The sequence below is a fragment of the Cyprinodon variegatus genome, unplaced genomic scaffold (genome assembly GCF_000732505.1).
Source record: "Cyprinodon variegatus isolate N-32 unplaced genomic scaffold, C_variegatus-1.0 Scaffold434, whole genome shotgun sequence".
In the NCBI taxonomy this organism is placed as follows: Eukaryota; Metazoa; Chordata; class Actinopteri; order Cyprinodontiformes; family Cyprinodontidae; genus Cyprinodon; species Cyprinodon variegatus.
Genome location: NW_015150887.1, coordinates 324,894 through 346,202, shown reverse-complemented (window position 1 = coordinate 346,202; position 21,309 = coordinate 324,894). Strand labels below are relative to the sequence as shown.

The window sequence follows — 21,309 nt, the reverse complement described above, 5'->3', positions numbered from 1 at the left end:
ATTCATCGATTTTCAAAATAATCGTTAGTTGCAGCCCTAATATATATACATATATACACATGCATTAAACTGTAACTGGAGCATGTAACAAAAGTAAATTTCTCTCTGGGATTATTAAAGTATTTCTGATTCTGAAGCTTTCCAATGATCATTGGAATAAGGATGTTTTAATAAACAGAGTAAAGGAAAAAAAAATCTTCTGAATCAGGCTAAATTTGATCATTTTTGTCCACAGTTAACAGAATGCATTTTATGTGGTATTTGTACAGGAAAAACGTATTTCAAGCCATGAGTAAATCTAAAAAATTAATCTAGTGCAAGATGACAGAATGTTAAAGACTCCTGGATAGGCAGTGAAACATTTTCTGAAAATCTGGGCAAGTCCAGTTGCCTCTGATTAAAGTCTGTTTTGTGGCTGACATGAATTCTGCATGTGTACATTGTCATGCTATTTCCTTAACCATCTTTTTCGTTTTTCTCTTTTTTTAAGGAAACTGAAATTGCTGCTGACTGCAGTCATGTAAGTTTGCCTGCTCAAACACACCCCTTTCCCACAGTCTTGATCTAGGTGTGTATCCCTAACTAGTCTGTGTAACTGGCATGTATGGTGTATGCTTTCTTTTCCAGCTCCTGTGGAACTATAAGTTGAACCTCACCACTGATCCGAAGTTTGAGTCTGTAGCTGTGGAGGTCTGCAAAACGACAATCTCTGAGGTCAGCTGGTATTGCCAAGCCTTTGAGCCCAACATACACAATTGTACCTCATATTGTATATAAATATTTATTTTGTCATCAGAGATTCATTAGCCTGCTTGAACTACGTGGATCAATGTGCTAAACTTGAATATTTGTGAAAAAAATTGTTTTCACAAATAATGAAGGTTTTAATCAATATGTTGCTATCAAACAGTTGTCCCTACATTAACATGACTGCAAGTAATGGTGATGTTGCTTTAAGCCATTTCCTGCAGCAGAAAAAGCTGATCAATCATGTGGGGTAAAAGTTTGCAACTGCTTTTGTTTCGCAATAAGTCTTTTCATCTCTCGTTCTGTGCATTAAGTCTTTTTTTTTTTTTTTTTTTTTTGCAAAAGACGAAATCCATTTCAAGGAACCGTAAAAACGTTTATTTTTCTTTGTGCTAATTTTAGGGAGTAGCTTTTTTTTTTTTTTTATCTTAACATTTTAATGCGCTACTTGAAAAAGTGCATTATAAAAAGCTTATGGAAAAACACATTACGACCAGCTCCATTTTTCTCAGTTGTGACTTGGGCAAGACATTTCACTCCACCATACCGACATGGTTGTCAGACTGCTTCCCTTTTATGTCAACCTTGCTTCTGTCAGTGAGCACCAAGACAGCTGTGGCTACAGTGTAGCTTGCCTACATCAGTGTGAATGACTGAATGTACTGATAAGCACTTACTGTACTGTATTCTGGATTCATTCTCTCCAGTTGCCTCTTCACTTGACTTCTAGAGACAGACAGGTGCAGGGAGCAGTACCATCTTTGATTTGGCTGACAACAGACTCATGGAAGCAGAAGAGTCAATAACAGAGGAGGACAGGGTCTCCATATGATAGTAGGGAAGAAGGGAAGAGAGCTTGTTGCTAAACTGAATCTGTTAAAGAATGTATTCAATTAATGTGCTGTGTCCACACTTCCATTTGTCCGAACCTCCTTCTGCTTAAAGCCTGTGATCTTTGCCACCCCAGACCACACATCTGATATTATTCTGCTGGAGCTTTCTTTTCCAGCCTTTTCCTGTATGCCTCCTTGCTTTCTCTTATCTTGACCTTAAGTTTCTTCTGTATATTCATCATTAAGTCCCTTTCTCCCTTTTTAAAGGCTTTCTTTTTCTTGTTGAGCAATTGCTTCAGAGCACTTGTGATCTATGGTTTATGATTTGAGAAGCATTTCACTGTTCTGCTAGAGATGGTGTTTTCTACAAAGAAATGTATGTAGTCAGTCACACACTCAAGTCATTGCATTGATGTCCTCTCCATGTGGCTGACACAGTGCATCCCAGTCTATAGCCTCAAAGCATCTAGCATATCAACATAATCAGCCACTTGTTTTACATTCTTGTCATTGGCTGAAGCAGTTCTCCAATTGCAAAATCATAGCTGTTTAGAAAAAAATGCATTTGTGTATTAGTCACGTCAGGGGATCCTTAAAAATCTACACACAAGTGCAGAGGAGTTTAGCTGGCACTGGTAGTTCCAAAATTAAGGTATAATTGTTTATGCATCACAAAGACTTTTGTTAATCTTGTCTTGTGAATATGTAAACCTTGTGTACTTGTCTAAATTACATATGTATGTGTGAATCTTGTCCTTTGCATGCATGAATCTTGTGCTGTGCTTCGAGTATGCATGTGTAGATCCTGTGTTCATGTGTTCATCTGGTGTGCATGTGTGGATCCTGTGTTCATGTGTGCATCGCGTGTGCATGTCTGGATCCTGTGTTCATGTGTGCATCGGGTGTGCATGTGTGGATCCAGTGTTCATGTGTGCATCGGGTGTGCATGTGTGGATCCTGTGTGCATGTGTGGATCCTGTGTGCATGTGTGGATCCTGTGTGCATGTGTGGATCCTGTGTTCATGTGTGCATCCTGTGTTCATGTTTGGATCCTGTGTTCATGTTTGGATCCTGTGTGCATGTGTGCATCGGGTGTGCATGTGTGGATCCGGTGTTCATGTGTGGATCGGGTGTGCATGTGTTACAACATATTTTCTGTCATGATCTGTGTGTACTTGCAGGACTGTGTGCGCACCTTTGGGCATGCATATGTAGTGAATCTGTGCAGAACTAAGCCTCGAGTGACACAAACAGTACTAAATTATAGCGACAGTAATTGAAAAGACTATATTTGTTTTTTTTTTTATACATGGTAAACATATTGACCTCTTTTCATAAGAAATATGAACTTGAATGCATTAAAAGCTTACCTGCGCATAATTTGTAAAACAATTTAAACATTTGATGGACAGATGAAATATGCTGCTGTTACTGACACACAATCAGAACTATTTAAATAAAGATGTTTTGCTTCTCCACATAAAGATTAAAGAATGTGCAGCAGAGGAGTTGGGAAAGGGCTTCTTGGTCTCCTGCCTGGTGGACAACCGTGGCAACATCACCGACTACCAGTGCAACCAGTACATCACCAAGATGGCCAGCATCATTTACAGCGATTATCGACTTATCTGCGGCTTCTTAGACAATTGTCGGGATGACATCAACACTCTGCGCTGTGGTAGCATTAGCACTGGAGAGAAGGTGAGCTATGCTTTGTTAAACATCGACACATCAAAAATAATCAAGTAGTTTATAGTAGGGCTGGGGCATTAATGGATAAAATCGATTAATACAATTTTTGGTTCTTGGCAATTTGTCTTTTTTTTTTAATCAGGATTCACAGAGTTACATCATTTCCTCTTTTTTTGTTCTTAGGGTTATAACTATAAACTATGCTCATAACTAAACTTACTGTTTGATACCACTAGCTGCAAAAGTTTAGTGATATATTTTCTTTCGTTGTTATGAAACATGATAATTTTACAAGCATGTTTCAAAACCTGAATTTTATTGCTTTTTAAATTGAGGTCGTCCTCACAGAGGGGATGATTTAAATCAAAGATAGCTTTTAAAAGCTATATATGTCAAACTTAAAGGTATAGTGGAGGATTTTCTTGAACCCCCTCTCCATGTAAAAAAAAAGCACATGCACAACCCTGTACACGCTCCTGAAAGGAAACGCAAACAAATGCCTGTTAGAGCATGCAGGAGCCCATTTCTCCTCGCGCATGCTCTGTTTAAAAGTTGCTGTTTGAATCGCTCATACAAGCTTACTTTCCAAAAGAACGATTGCATTGTTTCCACTATGTCAGAATCACCAACAGTCATATCACCACAATTAGGAGGACTACTTATTTTAATGATCCACCCGGCAAAAGAACATCCTCCACTATACGTTTAATGAGAAAAAAAAACAGATTTGGTACGACAAAAATTTAGGGATTTGATTTTTAAGTCCTATCATCCAACCCTACTTTCTAGATCTACTTTAGGGTTAAATTATGGAGTCTTCTCTTTAATATTGTGCTTATGTGGAGTCTGTATGTTGGCTAATTTGTTTCTGTGCACCATTGTGTTAATGAAGCTTTAATGACTACTGATTTCTTGTGCAGTGTTTAATGCTTCCTTGTTTGAAACTCTTAATTGACGCCAATTAATGTTCCTCTATATTCTACATGCAAAGACAAAACGCTGTTGAGAGGAGGCATTTACATCAAGGCGCTGTGCTTGTTTAAACCTTCTGATATGGGACTAAACTAACTTTTCTTTGTGCAGGATATTCATTCACAGGGGGAAGTGATCGCCTGTCTGGAGAAAGGTTTAGTTCGTGAGGCTGAGGAGCAACCAGGTGCACATCACATCAAGGACGACTGTAAGAAGGCTATCATGAGAGTTGCCGAACTCTCCTCTGATGATTTCCACCTGGACCGCTACCTGTACTTAGCTTGCAGAGATGACCGTGAGCGGTTCTGTGAAAATGTAAGGATTTTAATATCATATACACAATAATGTTCCAATAAAACTATGAAAAGCATCATTTTTTATAATAAGACATCATCTCAGAAACCTTTTTTGTAATAGAGGTATATCTCAACGGATTGAAATAAAATAAACATACTGTTCAATACAAGTGTACAATACAAATAGTACAGGAAATATACCTTATATAAAGCATATTTTTCTGTACAATATTTTTATTTATACTATTCTCTTAAACTTACTTATACTAAACTCTTGAAGCTCAGTTTTTAGTTTGGCAATAAGTGATGTAAAAGCCAATATTTCTGGTGTGAAAAGGGTCTGTTAAAACAGACTTTAGATAAAATAGCAGTAAATTGGTTACAGAAATTAAGGACATGTGACTCAGGTTGCATGGGCTTGTATGACATCTTTCACATTCATATTCTTATCTTTTTATTATTTCTTATATCTTTTTTTTTCCTATTGCAGACACCAGCCGGGGAGGGTAGAGTTTATAAATGTCTTTTCAATCACAAGTTTGAAGAAGCCATGTCTGAGAGGGTGAGTGCTGTTCATACTTTGATTTTCCTTTAAGCTCTGTTTAGTGGGTTTCTATGAAGAGGTCAGGTCATCATACTGTAATCACTGAATGTTTTTAAGTAAAAGATTCAGTGGATCTGGTTTAAATTAATGCTAAATGGTTTTCATTATTTGGTGAACTGGTAAGTTGAAATACTGATCATTTCTGTCTTTAGTGCCGTGAGGCTTTGACCACCAGACAGAAGTTGATTGCCCAGGACTATAAGGTGAGCTACTCACTGGCCAAAGCTTGCAAGTCAGACCTAAGAAAGTACCGCTGCAACATGGACACAAACATGCCTCGAGCCAGAGAAACCCGTCTCTCCTACCTCCTGCTGTGCCTTGAGGCAGCTCTACATCGAGGTGAGGCTGTTATTTGGACTATATAAACAGAGTTTAAAATTATAATGTCCATACAGGGAAAAGGAATTGTACATTTTGTCTTATTTCTCATATAAAATATGTTTCAGGTCGAGTAGTGAGCGGTGAGTGTCAGGGAGAAATGATGGACTACAGAAGGATGCTGATGGAAGATTTCTCCCTGAGTCCTGAGATCGTGCTTCACTGTCGCAGTGAGATTGAGAATCATTGCTCTGGTTTGCATCGGAAAGGTCGGACGCTTCATTGCCTAATGAGGGTTGGCCGAGAAGACATGGGAACTATTGAGCCCACCTGCCAGAGAGCTGTAAGTTGCATTACTTTTAGCTTCAGTAGAATTATGAGCACCTGGCCATTAGTTAGTTTATTAGTTCTTAGATTTTTGCTCCACAGTTTAAAGAATTTTTAAAGACATAAATTCATTAACATTTTTAGCTTAAATGTAGTTATTAGTTTCAAACATTCCCACTGCAGGAGAACTTTTATACCTCAGCTGAAAGGATTTCCTCTGGCTGCCATGCAGGACAAACATGCAGTTTTATCTAACATGACAGTAAAAACAACAAGGTTCAGCCTTGAGCACACTGGATCCAGTTTTGCGTGCGGTCTGACAGAAAAGGTTGTGGCCTTTAGTGCTCACTGAGAGTCAATAGGGATGATCACACCCAACATGATTTTCTGCATGGGGGGGCTTGCGTAGCTCCGACTGAGTTAAACTCCAGGTCTGTTTTAGTTGGACTACACAGCAATTTCATGGGTCTGACAGGCAGAAAGATGCAGTTACAAAGTAAAACACATCCGTGTTTGGAAAAATACAAAGTAAAACCTGTCAGTCTAACAGGAAAACAGGTTCAGAGTTGCACAGTGCATATAAAGCAGGCGGGGCCGGCTGCCAAACGATCAATGAAACATAAATAAAAAAGAATACTTTACCCATGATAGTTCAGGAGGATACAAAATGTATAATTTAGTGATCCTTTTTGAGCCTCACAAAAACAGAAATGGACCGAAGCTCAGTTTATCAGTCTCATCAAAAAAGGGAAAAAAACCTAATTAGAACAGGAAATGGATATAGTAAAATAGTGATCCTTCTTGAGCCTCACACACGAACAAAATAAGGAGGGGCAGACAGAACAGGTAAGGGCAGCTTATCTCTCCCCTTTTTATAAAAAAGAAAAACAAAAACTTTGACAGACTTCTTAGATCTCTGGTTAAATGCTCTCACAGCATAGAAACCGTTGCACAGCTTTTATTGCGTTTTCCCTCCTTTAGATGTGGTTCCCATTATGTTTTTAATGTAATTCTCTTGTTAGAGATGCTGCACAGACTTGTTAAGCGGGGTTTTGTATTGCTGCCCCAGTTGTTTTTATTTATAAATTCTGATGACCTCATCTGCCCAAGTCGAATATAGGAAATTGTTTCAATTTGTGTCGCACAGAAGTGAAAAATATAAAACAGATCTTATATAATAGAGCCTCTCTATATGCAGTCAGTGTGACCCGGCCTTTAGGTAGCTCTGATGGATAGCCTTATACCTACGTTCGGTTTTAAATGCAATCTGAACCTACATGTTCAACATGGAGGGAAAAGAAAGCTAAATTACCAAAACCTAAAACTCCATGGTTTAAGGATGGTACAGTAAAAATCTGATTAGTTGATGCAGATATCAGATAAGTTAAAAACACAGTATTTCTGTTAGTTCAGTGTCGGCTCCTCTTAAAATGCAGAAATTATTAATACCCGTGGTATAAATAACTACTCATCTGTCACAGATAACCAAGCTTACCCAATAGATGAGTTGGCATATATAATGTGTATTTTTACCACATGGGTCCCAGAAAAAAACTTGGCAATGAAGCAATAATTAATGATAATAAATATGATTTGTTTCATTTGTCTTTATCAACACACTAATCCCAACCACCACCCCTAGGGAAAAAAAAAAAAAAAACACATCAGAAATTACACACTTTTCTGCAAAAGAGCTATTTATGCTCTATTCCACAGAGTTCCCTTCACATATCAAACTCTCTTGCAAGGGGGGAGAGGAAAGGGAAGTGGGTGTTAATGGTCATTTGCGCATGGAGAGGGACAGACTGGTAATTTCTCCAGAATGGCTACTCCGTCCAGAAATAACTTTTACTATTTACAGGGATACAGTAGGACATTACAAAGCAGCAGTGAATGTGTATGTTCATAAAGCCAAGCAGAGAACATGAGACCGGTTCCAGGTGGAAGCAGACGGACATAACCCAGGCTAAAGGCTGGTTTATGCTCAGAAACCAGGTCGTCTGCGTATGTTGCAGTGAATGCAAATGTGCCTCCGGCCCTTCCTCAGACACTCTGCTGCGCCTCTTCAAAATTGTAGGTGACGGCAGACAGGAGGCCTCTGATTGGTCAAATCTACATCCGCTCTACACTATGCGTATTTCCTGTTTGGTACCTTACCGGCTTGTTTTGTTTGTATGACCGCCATTGTGGTAAACTACTCGTGAAGATGGACCAGCTAGAAGAGCGAGGTGCGCGAGAACGCTGGGACCCTTTTTCCACCTGGATCCCCGCTCTTTTTCACCTTCATGCCCCTCTGTTGTCGCACAAACTTGCCCCCACTTCCTCACCGCCTCGGCCATATTTAGAGCCTCAGCTTGTTGGTGATTGTCCGTCTTGCGTTGTGGCTTGGAATAACATAGCGCAGACCATGTTCTATATTGGGCATAAATCAAAAATATCTGCAACAAGATCACTGCGACACACTGCTGCAGGGAATGTAACCAGCCCTTAAAGGGGGAGTGGGGGCCTAGGGGTTAGAGCATTGCGCTTGTGTGCCAGAGGTTCGGAGTTCAAGCCCCACTCCCACAGACTGCCACTCTGGCTCTCTGATCAAGACCCTTAACCCCACGCTGCTCCATGGGTGCTGCACAGTGGCAGCCTTCTGCTCTCCAAGGGGATGGGTTAAATGCAGAGAGTGAATTTCCATGTTGTGGGATACTAGAGGATTTACATTTGTTCTTTTTTAAGCCCGTACAGAATCCCAGGCTGAACTGCTGCCTGCAAATGTGTTAGGTGGTTAAGGTGAACAAGAGAAATCATACAAAACTTCCCCATGAGAAACACTTACTACAGCAGAAACTACATTGAGCAAACACCAATACTGTTTGTCCATGCATGTGATGGGAGAGGCAGCTTTGCTGGCTTACATGTGCAAACATTAAGTTTGTTTATTTTCAGTTTTTTTTCTAACACATGGTTCCTTTATAAGTATGTTTCACACCTTGATTTGAATTCCTCTTTAAATAAATACAAACAGTATTTAAAAATTCTAGATTCTTTTTTTAAACCATCCACTCTGGGAATTACCCAGAGGCTGTCATTTTTTGCAAACAAAGCGGCGTGTGTATGACGTCATCCGTGCATGCGCACTGGAGTCGTAACAGGAAGCCCGGGCCACAGGCGGCTGCGCTCTACCCCTTCTGTTCATTCGGCTAGCTAATCTGAATCGTTCAATTCCATTTTGAGAGCGAGATCATCTGTTGTAGTAGCACTAGACATCTTCCAGGCAAGTCGGTAAAACTAGCGGCAGTTCAGCGGACAGGATGAATGAATGGTAGCCGGCGCGCGGATGATGTCATACACACGCCGCTTGTTTTTAAAAGATATAAATATAAAAAATATAACTGCGGATGTCTGGGGGACAGTGATTCACCTACGTTATGAATGCTGGCGTACCATAAAGAATAAATTATGGACAGTTTAGTTTGTGCTGCAAGTATTTTGCCCATAGGAAAATCAAGGGGCCAATTTAAAAAAAAACGAAATTCCCCTTTAAGTTAAAAACATAATTTGTTTTTATAGTTATTTTATATACTTATTCCCAAGCATTTGCAAAACACTGATCGTCTTAGTCACACACATACCTCATTCCTTTCATACTTGGGTAAGCACTTTAATTCAAGGGCTGTAGCCACCTTCAGCCATCTGTTGTTGATGGTGGCCTTGCGTGCATCTAATTCCTTTTAGAAAGCGGCCTTGAACTTATTTATATCATATAGCCTGGATCCTTATCAGTGGGAGTCATGACGCACTTGAGATGGCAGTGTGTGTGGAGCAGGAGACTATAAGTGTCCCCTCCTAGCAGCTCTTTCACACATCTGAAGTGGAACAAAAATAAGATAATAAGACTCACTTCATTGTTGACATGTGTGAGTGTGACATAGCTGCAGGCTTTCCAAAACATCCTGCATTCTGTAGTCTCACGCTCTTGGTTAGTTAGTGTAACCAGGTTGTTCTTCTGTTTGGCAAAGGTGGCATAAACCGCCTCATGGTTCCACAGAAACCTAAAGATCAACAAGAATGTCAAATTCCATCTGTCAAGCAAATAAAATAAAAATTACATTAGTCCTACAGAGAGATAAAGTAGTTGTAGAGAAACGCACACAGACCTTCTCATGAAGAGCAATAAAACTTCAGAATCACTCTCACCTTGTGGATCCGTCTTGAACCAGGCTCTATCTGAATGTCCGAGGGGAAGTCAACCCATTGGACACATATGGCTAGGGCTGGGTATTTTCGCCAACGTCCTGAATCCATTCGATTTTGATTTATACTGTTCTAAATAGATTAATTTCGATTCAATCTGTTTTTACTATAATGAAAGGGGTTCAACTGTGTTTCAAAATACTCATGTATTTTGTTTTTTCCTGTCACATTAAACACAAAGTGCAAACTTGTAAATCAGACAGTTTAAACATGAGATGTGAACAAAACTGTCTCATAAGTGCAAACTTGTTTGTGAAAAGTGAAAAAGTGAAGCCTCACTTCCGCAAGCAGACGTGACACAGCAGAAATTCATGAGCTGCATTATCTTCACTGCACAAACCATATTTGCAGCGTTGTCTGTAACAACTACAGGGTGTTTGCTGGTCAGCCCCCATTTGTTAATGTCTTCACTCCACCTATTGGCTATATTTGCAGCTGTCTGTCTTGTGAACGTCACACGCGTCACTATAAAATGAATTGATCTTGTTCTCATTCCCTAGACATCGATTTTGCAAAAATGTAAAGGAATCTATTCAAAATCGATTACATACATTTTTTACCCAGCCCTACATGTGGCAAACACTCAACGCCATGCTGCATAGATTTGAAACAGATCAGAATGCCGCCATCTGTTGGATAACTATGAGAACTACAACTGAGTGACTATCCTAATGTTTGCATTTTCCCACGGTTTAACTTTTAAAGTGTAATAATAGTATTCATAATGATAATATAAATAAGTAATAAAAAACCAGATGTCTGACCTGTGAATTGTAATATGATAAACAGCCCTTCTGATACATAACAGCTATGTTACAGTGGGGGCCCGTCACTATATGACTCCGAATTATGATACATCCTGGTTTGTTAGTCATAATTATGTCTGATGGCTGATGGGTTAACTTGCTTGCCTTGCAGCCGAGAGACTGTGGGCCGGAATTCCACCCTGGTGCTATATTTTGTATCTAGTCATGTATATTATTGTTTTTGCTTCTTTATATAAATTGGGACACATCTGCTCCCATGTAGCCTAATATTAGAGGGGGCTGAACCTACAACTAAATAATCTATATTATTGGAGGCATCCAGGTTATTCAAATTTACAGTGAAGCTCAACACAAAGTGTGATGTAACGAGGCCTCGCTCACAGCGGTCACATGACTTGAAACTCTTCTCGGCGACACTTCCGCTTCAAAAGAGTTGAGACTGTCAGACTGACTCGAGCTTAACATGACTAGAGGACAGTCCGTCGCTGGTATAGTTGTTCTATACAGGCAGAGCTCTGCTTTAAGTGTCCTACTACTTTGCCAGGGCAGCACAAAAGGCAGCTGACCTGCTCCTGCGACCATTTTTCTTGCACGATTTGTTCGGATTGTTGTCACTTTACTTTTATTTAGCTTTTTTTTTTTGTCACAGCATCGAACTGCTCGGCCAAGCATCGCCGTAATGGGGGCTAACATTTTTCTTATGGTTAAAGCAAAAGTTTCCACTCTCTGTCTACTGGTCTTAAAGTACAGTGATTTCCCCACTATGATTGAGCATTATTTTGTTTTTACTAAATAATAAGGTGTTTAGAGAGCAAAGATTTTGGCTCTGTGACCACCAACCTCTCAATCCCTTTTAAATACTGTGGTCTATATTTAAAAAAAAAAACCCAAATAAAGTTAAAGGAATAGTACACCCAAAACATGATTAGCCTTCATTTTCTACTCACCCCCATGCTGAACAACACTCTGGAGTACTTTTTTGATATCTCAAATGCATCTGGAGATCTGGGAGATCTGCGCACTTTCGTCTGGTTTGGTCTGCCGCGGTTTCCGTAGCGTCGTGAACACGCTTTCAGGAAATCCTATACACTACTGTTTATGCTCTAAAAACATTCTAAATGACTTTGTTTCGAGTAAATTCTGGACGCTACCCACTCAGGACACTTGGAATACATTGCCTCGGGCACAATAGACCTCCATTATTTGAATGTCAGCAGACAGCAAGAAGCCTCCCAGATCTCCAGATGCATTTGAGATATCAAAAAAGTACTCCAGAGTGTTGTTCAGCATGGGGGTGAGTAGAAAATGAAGGCTAATCATGTTTTGGGTGTACTATTCCTTTAACATCAAAGTATACAACATTGCTCCCTAATTCTAGCCTGACGTAGTCCTACTCAATTCTAGTCAGAATATGAGTCTGATACTGCTCCATAGAGCTGTGATTATGGGGCGTGTTTTGAACGAACCAGGAAAAAAATGCTTCTGTACTCAATTGGATAGACCTACAACCAATAAGAGCAACGGAGTGCGTGACGTATCTTAAGCGAGGCATAGTTGTTGTCCACAAAAATCAAAGTGTGCAGTTTCACGCCTAGAATAAGAAGATGAGACTTGATCGCGTTTCTCTGTTCCTCTTTTAAAATTAATTTGCTGTCGATATCTTCTAGAACAGACCTAATAGCAGAATCTACTCACCCAAACTCTCCAGCGGCAGCCATTATTGTTGTCACCCTAGCGCGCTTTGGTCACGTGGTTGATAACGTTACTCTTGATCATCTGTCCATCATCGTATAAAGCCCGCCCTGACAATTTGATTGGATCGCCTGACAGTGGGCTTTAATACTCGCGCTACTATGGAGCAGAGCCAGACCGAACTTCCCGACCTCAAACCTTGTGGGCGGGACTAAGTTCGGACTGGCACCCAGGCTACCCTAATTCAGAATTTGGCCAAGAATCTGGTATCCTGACTTTATGGCCACGTTGCAGAAAAACTTTAAAATGTTGTAATTAGGGCGGCTTTGCTTGAACTCAAACATTTCTTGAAAATAACCTTAGAAAATGTTTCTGATCTGACAAGAAGTGACACGTTCTTTGACTTCTTCATACTTCTTGGGCTATTTCAGTAATATAGTGACGGGTTGGGATAACTTAACATGGCTCTAGTGTATTCACCATATACCGAAAGCAAATATAGCGAAGCCGCTCCCTGCCATCGAACACAGGAGCAGCAGAAGCATCAGATGCAGCTGGAAAAACTTAACTGGACCTTAATGTGGACAAGCAGCAAAGATTAAGTACCTGACCTTTATTTTCCTGCTGCAGTCACGTTCAATATCAATGAACCATAAGCCAAACAGAACCTGCAATGATGGGTATTTATCTATGAACCACGCAGCCCTTTTAACCAAAGCTTTACTAGAAGTATGATTACCTAAAGTGGAACACTGCTGTGTTTGTTTGCTATAGTTTAGCAGGTGATTCTACCTTTACTTGCTCAGTTTCTGCTGTGTCTTATTCTCCTTTTGATCTTTGATCGCGAAATGAACTGGTGATCTCCAATGGAGGATTACCATCGCCATAAACTTGTTTTTATTGGTTATTAATCGGGGTGTTTGAAACGAGTGTCCTTTCTGCGGTCTGTCTGAAAATGTGTCCCACTTTTTTATGGAATGCACATGACTAAAGGTAATTTTTTATTCTTTTTGGGACCGTTTTACAAACGCTCTTTTTATAGGAGGATTTTGCCAAAATAGAAGAAAGAAGCTTTTATATTTTTAATCAGTGAAGCAAAGATGGCCATTTACCTGTCCCGTAAAGACAGACTGCAGGAGGGACCTCACCTTGATGCAGTTGCTTTGTTGGAAGTGCAACGTTAAAGCCAGAATAAGGCTGGAGTTTCTCTTCCACAGAGCCACACAGAACATGGGGGATTTTATTCAGCTGTGGGGTTTTAACATCATTTTATGTACTGTGTTGGATGAAGGACGACTACAATTTAACAAGCTCCTCGATTTAATGGTTTTTAGCTGACACTTTTACATCAATCATTGTTTATATGTTTTGAATTGTGTAAATAAAGTGTTGTTAAAAGTCTTCTGATCTCTGTATTTCTCGTGTTTAGCTTCAGGCACTGATCCAGGAAGCAGACCCAGGAGCTGATTATCGTATCGACAGGGCGCTTAATGAGGCCTGTGAATCCGTCATCCAGACAGCCTGCAAACATATCCGCAGTGGAGACCCCATGCAAGTCCTTTTACATTGTACCTTAGCATTGATTTTACAATGTTAAAAAGTATCCACTTTTCTGATGTTCTTTGCTTAGAATCTGTACAACCAATAAATCTCTTTTTATTTCGGTATTGAAACCAAAGGTTCTCTTAACTGTTAACTAAAATAAAGTATAGACAAAGAACATTTTACCTCTTGAAAAGGTGGATCAGCAGTAACTATGAAATTTGTTCTGATGCTGCAGGATATTATCTTGTCTGATGGAGCATCTGTACACCGAGAAGATGGTGCAGGACTGTGAGCACAAGCTGCTGGAGCTGCAGTACTTCATTGCCAGAGATTGGAAGTAAGCAGCTGAAAGTGATTCAGTAAAAAACAAAAAGTTTCAAATTAAACTAGTGTGACAGAAAAAAAACAAAATGTTAACATTCACAGCTAAAAACAATAATTCTCAAAATAATCTAGTTGTAATTTTCTCTTTGTATGTTAAGGACTTTACCTAGATTGAATAAGTCTAGGTTTGATAACTTTTTAGAGTAAAAGTACTTGATAAATAACTAATTAGACTAAAACTAATTGTGGATAAAGCTTGTTTTTAATGTGCTGTTGGTAAAGTGCATTTAGAGGAAGAAATAAAGTTTAAAAGGCACAAAAAAATAGAATTTCACAGTGATGTGCTCAATCAGAATACAATTGTATTCATGATGCAATGCTGTGTTTTTTTAGGCTTGATCCAATTTTGTATAAGAAATGTCAAGGCGATGCAGCTCGACTCTGCCACACTCACGGCTGGAATGAGACCACTGAGACGATGCCAGCTGGTGCCATCTTCTCCTGCCTGTATCGCCATGCTTATCGCTCGGTGGAGCAGGGACGGAGGGTGCGTATACCATGCCATCATAGACTCTCCATTTGAATATGCCTTTGTAGGAATCTTTCATCCACACTTAACAGATTACATTTTAGCAAAGTGAGAATATATCTTTAGCAGCTTCTGCATCTAAAGGCTGATTTATACTCAGAAACCAGGTCGTCTGCGTGTGTCGCAGTGAATGCAAATGTGCCTCCGTCCGTTCCTCAGACACTCTGCTGCACCTCTACAAAATTGTAGGTGACTGCAGACAAGGAGGCTTCTGATTGGTCAAATCTACATCTGCTCTACACTATCTACATGTATTTCCTGTTTGGTACCTTACTGGCTTATTTTGTTTATATGTCCGCCATTGTGGAAAACGACTTGTGAAGATGGACCAGTTAGAAGAGTGAGGTGCGCGAGAACGCTGGGACCCTTTTTCCACCTGGATCCCCGCTCTTTTGTCGCCCTCATGTCCCGTTGTCGCTCAAACTTGCCCCCACTTCCTCACTGCCTCGGCCGTATCTAAACCCGCAGCTAGTTTGTGATATTCCCTCTTGCGTTGTTGCGTTGAATAACATAGCACAGACCACTCTTCAATATAGGGCATAAATCAAAAATATCTGCGACAAGCTCACAGCGACACACTGCTGCGGGAGGATAACCAGCCCTTAGAGCTGTAACCCGGTATGTATCAAAATGGGGAGCTCGGAAATGCAAACCATGTTTTAATAACTGTTGAGTCAGTTTCTAATATAGGTGCCTATCGATCATAATTGGCCTTATATTATAAAAAAGAAAGTTATCAAAATTTGCAGATCAGTCGATCCACAAACTTTGCAGAGGCCCACCCGCATTGCATCTTTCTTTTCCTTTGCACTGTGGAATCCTGGCAGCAAATCCTAAGCACTGTCATTTTATACTTTGAGAGTAATATGAAGTTTGCATCTAGCAAGGGAAAAATTCCTGGAAGGTCAAGCATGTCAAAAAGCATCAATACAACGTGACATTTAAAAACAAGCACTTGGCAGGGTATGAGTTATCGAGGCACAGTGCTGAAAAAAAAAAAACAGAGACTGAGTAGATCAATGGACAAATGCCGACACTCTGCTCCATGAGCAGGATAACCTGAAAAATGATTTAATTAATCAGATAAAGCACCAGTATTGGGTTCTACCAACAACTCATGCTACTGGGGCATAAATATTACAAAGATGTAATATCGTTCCTGCTTAACCAGAATGTAGAGACACACAGAGAAAGTCTCCTTAAAGCTGCAGGATGGATCTTTAAAAAAAAGAAAAGTTTTGCTATGTCCGAACATGATGCATATAATCTGTGGGAATAAAAAATAAAGCTCCTCTTTTTCTCCTTCCCTGTGTCCAAAGAAATCCAATTTTTTTTTTTCCTCACTCACTCTTCGACACTGCATGACAGTTTTTGGCAAGCAAACAAACCAAACCGCCAGACTGTCAGGCAGTTTTGATGTAGCAACTTCTGATTGTTTATTTGCATTTGACCTTTATGTTTTATTTTTACTTGACATTATTTTATATCAGCAGTTTTGTGATATTTGTATATGATAATAGTTCTATATGCATACAGTGAGGAAAATAAGTCTTTGATCGCCCCGATACTGCAGCATCAGAACAAATTTGATAGTTACTTTCCAAGTTCTCTAACTTAGAAATCATGGAGGGGTCTGTTTTTACATGACTTATGCATTTAAGAGTAAAAATCATACAATAAATATGTTACTTTTTTTTTTTTAAGTAAGCTGTCCTCGGTGGGTTTCTGTGCTGGACATTTCCAAAAACCTGCACTGGAATGTCATTGTTTGGCTTTAAAAAAAAATAAAGGTTGTTATCTCAATGCTGCTGCTCTTTCTTATACTGATTTCATCCCCAGCTCTCCAGAGACTGTAAGGTGGAGGTGCAGCGGATTCTCCACCAGAGGGCGCTAGATGTAAAGCTAGATCCCGAGCTGCAGAGGCGCTGCATGTCCGACCTGGGGAAGTGGTGTAGTGAGAAGACGGAGTTGGCCGGCCAGGAATTGGAGTGTCTGCAGGATCATTTGGAGGACTTGGTGTCTGATTGCAGGGAAGTGGTGGCAAACCTGACGGAGCTAGAATCAGAGGTACGCGTGTCTTCCTTAACAACAGCAAACTGATGCTTTAATCAAGTTTAAACTTATTAGAGCCATCAAGCTGGAAATTTCAGCAATTTAGTTTGCAAGACCTGCTGCAGTGACCATGTTGATCAGTAAGATAATATCTGGTTAAACCGTTTCACCCTACTTTCCATCCTCAGGATATTCAGATTGAAGCCCTATTAATACGAGCCTGTGAACCTGTAATTCAAGCGTACTGCCATGTGAGTATACATTTATAAATAGATCTTTGTCCTTTCAGAAGGTTTCAGGATTTCCATGTTAAAAATATATTATTTTAGAATTTTTGAAATAATTTAAGAACTCATTTCAGGATTTATTTAGTAATTTTTTCTTTTTTAGACTAGAATCATTTTCTGTGATTTAATTACACAAACTTCCTTAGTCTTTAACATGGGTTTCAGTAATGCTAATAGAATAAAACTACTTAGAAAATTGTTTATCTCATGAATAAAGATTAGTGCTGAATGTTATTTAAAATGAGAAATCCTTTCATTTTGTCCTATTTCCATTTGTCAGGAGGTGGCTGACAATCAGATCGACTCTGGTGACCTAATGGAGTGTTTGGTTCAGAACAAACATCAGAAAGAGATGAATGATAAGTGTGCAGTGGGAGTCACACACTTTCAGCTGGTAAGAGTTTTGGTAAACCTGCGTCATAAAGCTGCTGTTTATGTGGTTCTCACTTTATTTTGCCTTATTCTTTCATTTAAATCATAGGAATTTATGAAATCCTTGCATAGGTTCTTAATTCCACCTGATTGAACTTATCACCTGTATAATATCAACTCATCATTTTCATCAGTCTTATTTAGTTTAATTCTTTCTTAAGTTACATGTAGACCTTTTTTTCTACCAAAATCTCTGATTTGTGGGTTCTCTGTGAATTTGATGTGTCCGCTTGGCTGTAGAACTGAAGTTGAAGCTGATCTATCTGCTGAATCTCCAGCTAACAGACCTTTCTTTCTGTAATTTTCTCCAGATTCAGATCAAAGATTTCCGTTTCTCATACAAGTTTAAGACTGCCTGCAAAGAGGATGTCCTCAAGCTTTGCCCCAACATTAAGAAGAAGTGAGTCAAACTTATTCCTCTTCTTTTCATGTCAGCAGCACATGGTTATGGTAGAAAAAAGCTAAGGAGAAAGGTTAGACATTGATACTGGGAAAGGTCTTTTCCTATGCTGAAAATTTTAATTTTTTTATTTACTTTGGAGCTTTTAAGCATCAAATCCATTTTTTTCTCAAAGTCCCTCCATGTTAGAGAGGTTGGTGAGTTGTGTTTTCAACAATAATTTCCCATTCCTCAGCTGAACATCTAATCTCCAGCTCTTTCTCCTATGGTCCATGAAATTCTTCACATTGTATTCAAATTGCCCAAGCTAGATATCATATTTATTATAATAATCATAAAATTGGTTATATTTACTAATAATCCCAATATTTATTGTTTTTCAGAATTAATAGAAAAATTGCTTCAGTGATGTAACTTTAACAAAGTTAACAAAAAAATGGTTTGAGGAAAAATTTCTTCAGATTTTTTTTAGATTTTAGATGAAGCCCGATATGTTTGGATATTAACTTTTTTGCTGGTATCTGACTAATTTCTAAGATTAATATCAGCTTAGGACATCCCTAACAACAAAAACGGGAGTAAAAGGTCTAACAAAATAGAAACCGTAAACATAAACATCAAGTCTACATGCACCTCAAACACGGTTTCCCCGGCATGAGACGTGTATTTACATAGTATCCTCGAGCAAACCACTTGGGCATTGAAGTGAAGCAGCCAGCAGGGAATTTCTCACAGAGAAAGCAGAGCGATGGCAGCAGAAGTTGGAAAATCTGAACATCTCTGTGAAATCATGTCGCAGCAACTAATCAGGGACTGTTTGTGACCTAGGTTGAAAGAGTGCAGCCAAGACAAAGCTTTTTAGTCAGAGTACAATACAGAAAAAAATATGTTAACGAAGAATGAAATAAGGAATGCTCTTGAGAGGTTTGAAGGTGGCTTTTAATAAAGTTGTTTTAAATGAGCCCTAGAGGGAGTGGTTGTTTTCCTCCAGCATAGAGCCTGGCCAGCCGCTGCCTCTCCCCGGCACTGGTGCTCTCTGCCCAGCTAGATACAAAGAACTACAGCTGAATCCAACTGTCATTCAGATGCAGTATGGAAACGTTGTTTTTCATCTCCAAATGGGTCCCATCTCTTGAGAATCGGGCAGACCCATAGAGTGGATATAGAAACTCAAGCTCCGCCTATTGTATGATGACTGCTGTAAGGGCGATGTGCATCTGAAATGCACAGTCGTGAACTCCAGGCGCAGCCGGCGTAAATAACCAACAGCACCGTGTTTGGTGTGAATGTACCCCGATTTGCCTGTATTGTAAATCTTCAGTGTTTGTAAGTTTTAAATCCAATAATAACCTAATAACAATAAAAATGTATAGATCAATTTAAAACCTCTAAACATAAAAAACTAAACTTTTCTATTTCATTTTTAAATTGTGGAGCTATATCTGATATTAAACAGATAAGACTGTTATTATGGATGAGTATACAATGTAATTTAGTCATATTATTATTTCTAGGGTTATTGCATCACTTCATATGAATATGAACGTTGTAGAAGTCTGGAAAGTTCCAGTGCAAATGAATGATGGGGAATTTTGTAGGTGATTGACATGACAGAATCCTTTTACATGTTTTTAGAGTCAGGAAAGTATTAAATGATTTTAGTCATGGTTAAAGCCATACTGACTCCTTTTTAATGGTGTGTATTTTTCTTAGATTTATCTGAAGATGCAGTTACCAAGCAGCGCTACGATTTTCCTGAAAAGTTTTTTTTACTAAACAGATCAAATTGTTTGTCGTTTAGGGTGGATGTTGTTATCTGCCTCAGCACCACAGTGAGAAACGACACCCTACAGGATGGCAAGGAGCAGCGAGTTTCTGTCAAATGTCGTAAACAGCTTCGAGTGGAGGAAGTGGAGATGGTATTTTCACTGATGCACTATTGATTAGAACCAATATATCATGTAACCTGACTTACTGAGCATTTTAGAAGTTATAGCCAGTTGATTTAGCAAATTTTTGTATGCACTTGTTTATGTTACCTATTTTTGACCAGAGATGCACCAATCCATTGAATTCCAATCTGATACTGATATCTGGGCTGAGCGCATTAGCCAATCCAGATCTACTACTGTTAAAGCATACGTTGCCATGAGAGTAAAAGCATTAGGCTCGACATAAATGCTGCTTAAAAAAGATATCAAATAAACACCACTGTAAATGTTTTATAGCTGCTGTGCCTGCCCTGTATAATGGCATAATTGACGTCGCAAACGTGGCATTGTTTGATAATAATATCAAAAAGCAATGATTGACAAGAATGCTGGATCAGTGTAATTCATCTATCTGATCCAGCAACTTTTCAATATCAGAGTTGATATGATATTAGGGATGCAACTAATGATTATTTTGCAAATTGATTCATTTGTTGATTATTTTTCTCAATGAATCGATTAATAATCAGATAGATTGATTCCTTAAAAAAGATTTTCTATGAAATTAAACCAGGTGAAACTCAAACTTTCGCCCTGTGGAGCTCTGGATAGAGCATATTGACAGACAAATTTTTTTTTTATCTTAAATGCAAATGTTACATTTTCTTATTACAATTTTGTTGTAATTAATGCTTTAACTGGGTCTGTCTGTCAGCTAAAAGCATGTTTTAGAGTCTCTATATTCCAGTTAACGATTAATTGATGACTGAATAAGTTGACGATTATTTCAACAATCGATTAATCATGATTGATCTGATTAATTGTTTAAGCTCTTTATGGCATTGTATTGGATCAGATCGGTGCATCTCTATTTGACATGTTTAGGGTTTGGCTTAGATCTATAATGTGAATTACTTTTTGGAAAATTAATAATGTGAGTCAATGTAAAGTCAGCAAATACACAGAAACGAGCAAACTGGTGTGTGTGTGGGGGGGGAGTGGCGGTCTAGTGGTTAGTTCATTGCTCTTGGTATCCAGAGGTTCTGAGTTCAAGCTCCACTCCCACAGACTGCCACTCTGGCACCCTGAGAAAAGACCCTTAACCACCCGGGCACCGCACAATGGCAGCCCACTGCTCCCCAAGGAGATGGGTTAAATGTACAGAGTTAATTTAGTTGCTCTGTACTTTTGACAGTGTGATGACAATAATGCTCTGGAAAATGGAAAGCCAGTGGTTCACCCTCTTAAATCAGTTT

At 39.2% G+C, this 21,309-nt stretch overlaps 1 protein-coding gene across 1 annotated transcript in view; it reads left to right on the top strand.

Moving 5' to 3' along the window:
- Positions 1-21,309, top strand: part of LOC107093590 (Golgi apparatus protein 1-like) — a 43,837-nt gene that overhangs the window by 9,861 nt on the left and 12,667 nt on the right. The window contains exons 2-16 of the mRNA XM_015388753.1: positions 491-520; positions 628-714; positions 3,066-3,281; positions 4,356-4,559; positions 5,031-5,102; positions 5,297-5,483; positions 5,591-5,805; positions 13,923-14,044; positions 14,274-14,375; positions 14,756-14,909; positions 16,791-17,018; positions 17,192-17,254; positions 17,571-17,684; positions 18,034-18,122; positions 19,924-20,062. Of these exons, the coding sequence (XP_015244239.1) occupies positions 491-520; positions 628-714; positions 3,066-3,281; positions 4,356-4,559; positions 5,031-5,102; positions 5,297-5,483; positions 5,591-5,805; positions 13,923-14,044; positions 14,274-14,375; positions 14,756-14,909; positions 16,791-17,018; positions 17,192-17,254; positions 17,571-17,684; positions 18,034-18,122; positions 19,924-20,062 (2,022 nt within the window). The remainder of the gene's footprint in view (positions 1-490; positions 521-627; positions 715-3,065; positions 3,282-4,355; positions 4,560-5,030; positions 5,103-5,296; positions 5,484-5,590; positions 5,806-13,922; positions 14,045-14,273; positions 14,376-14,755; positions 14,910-16,790; positions 17,019-17,191; positions 17,255-17,570; positions 17,685-18,033; positions 18,123-19,923; positions 20,063-21,309) is intronic.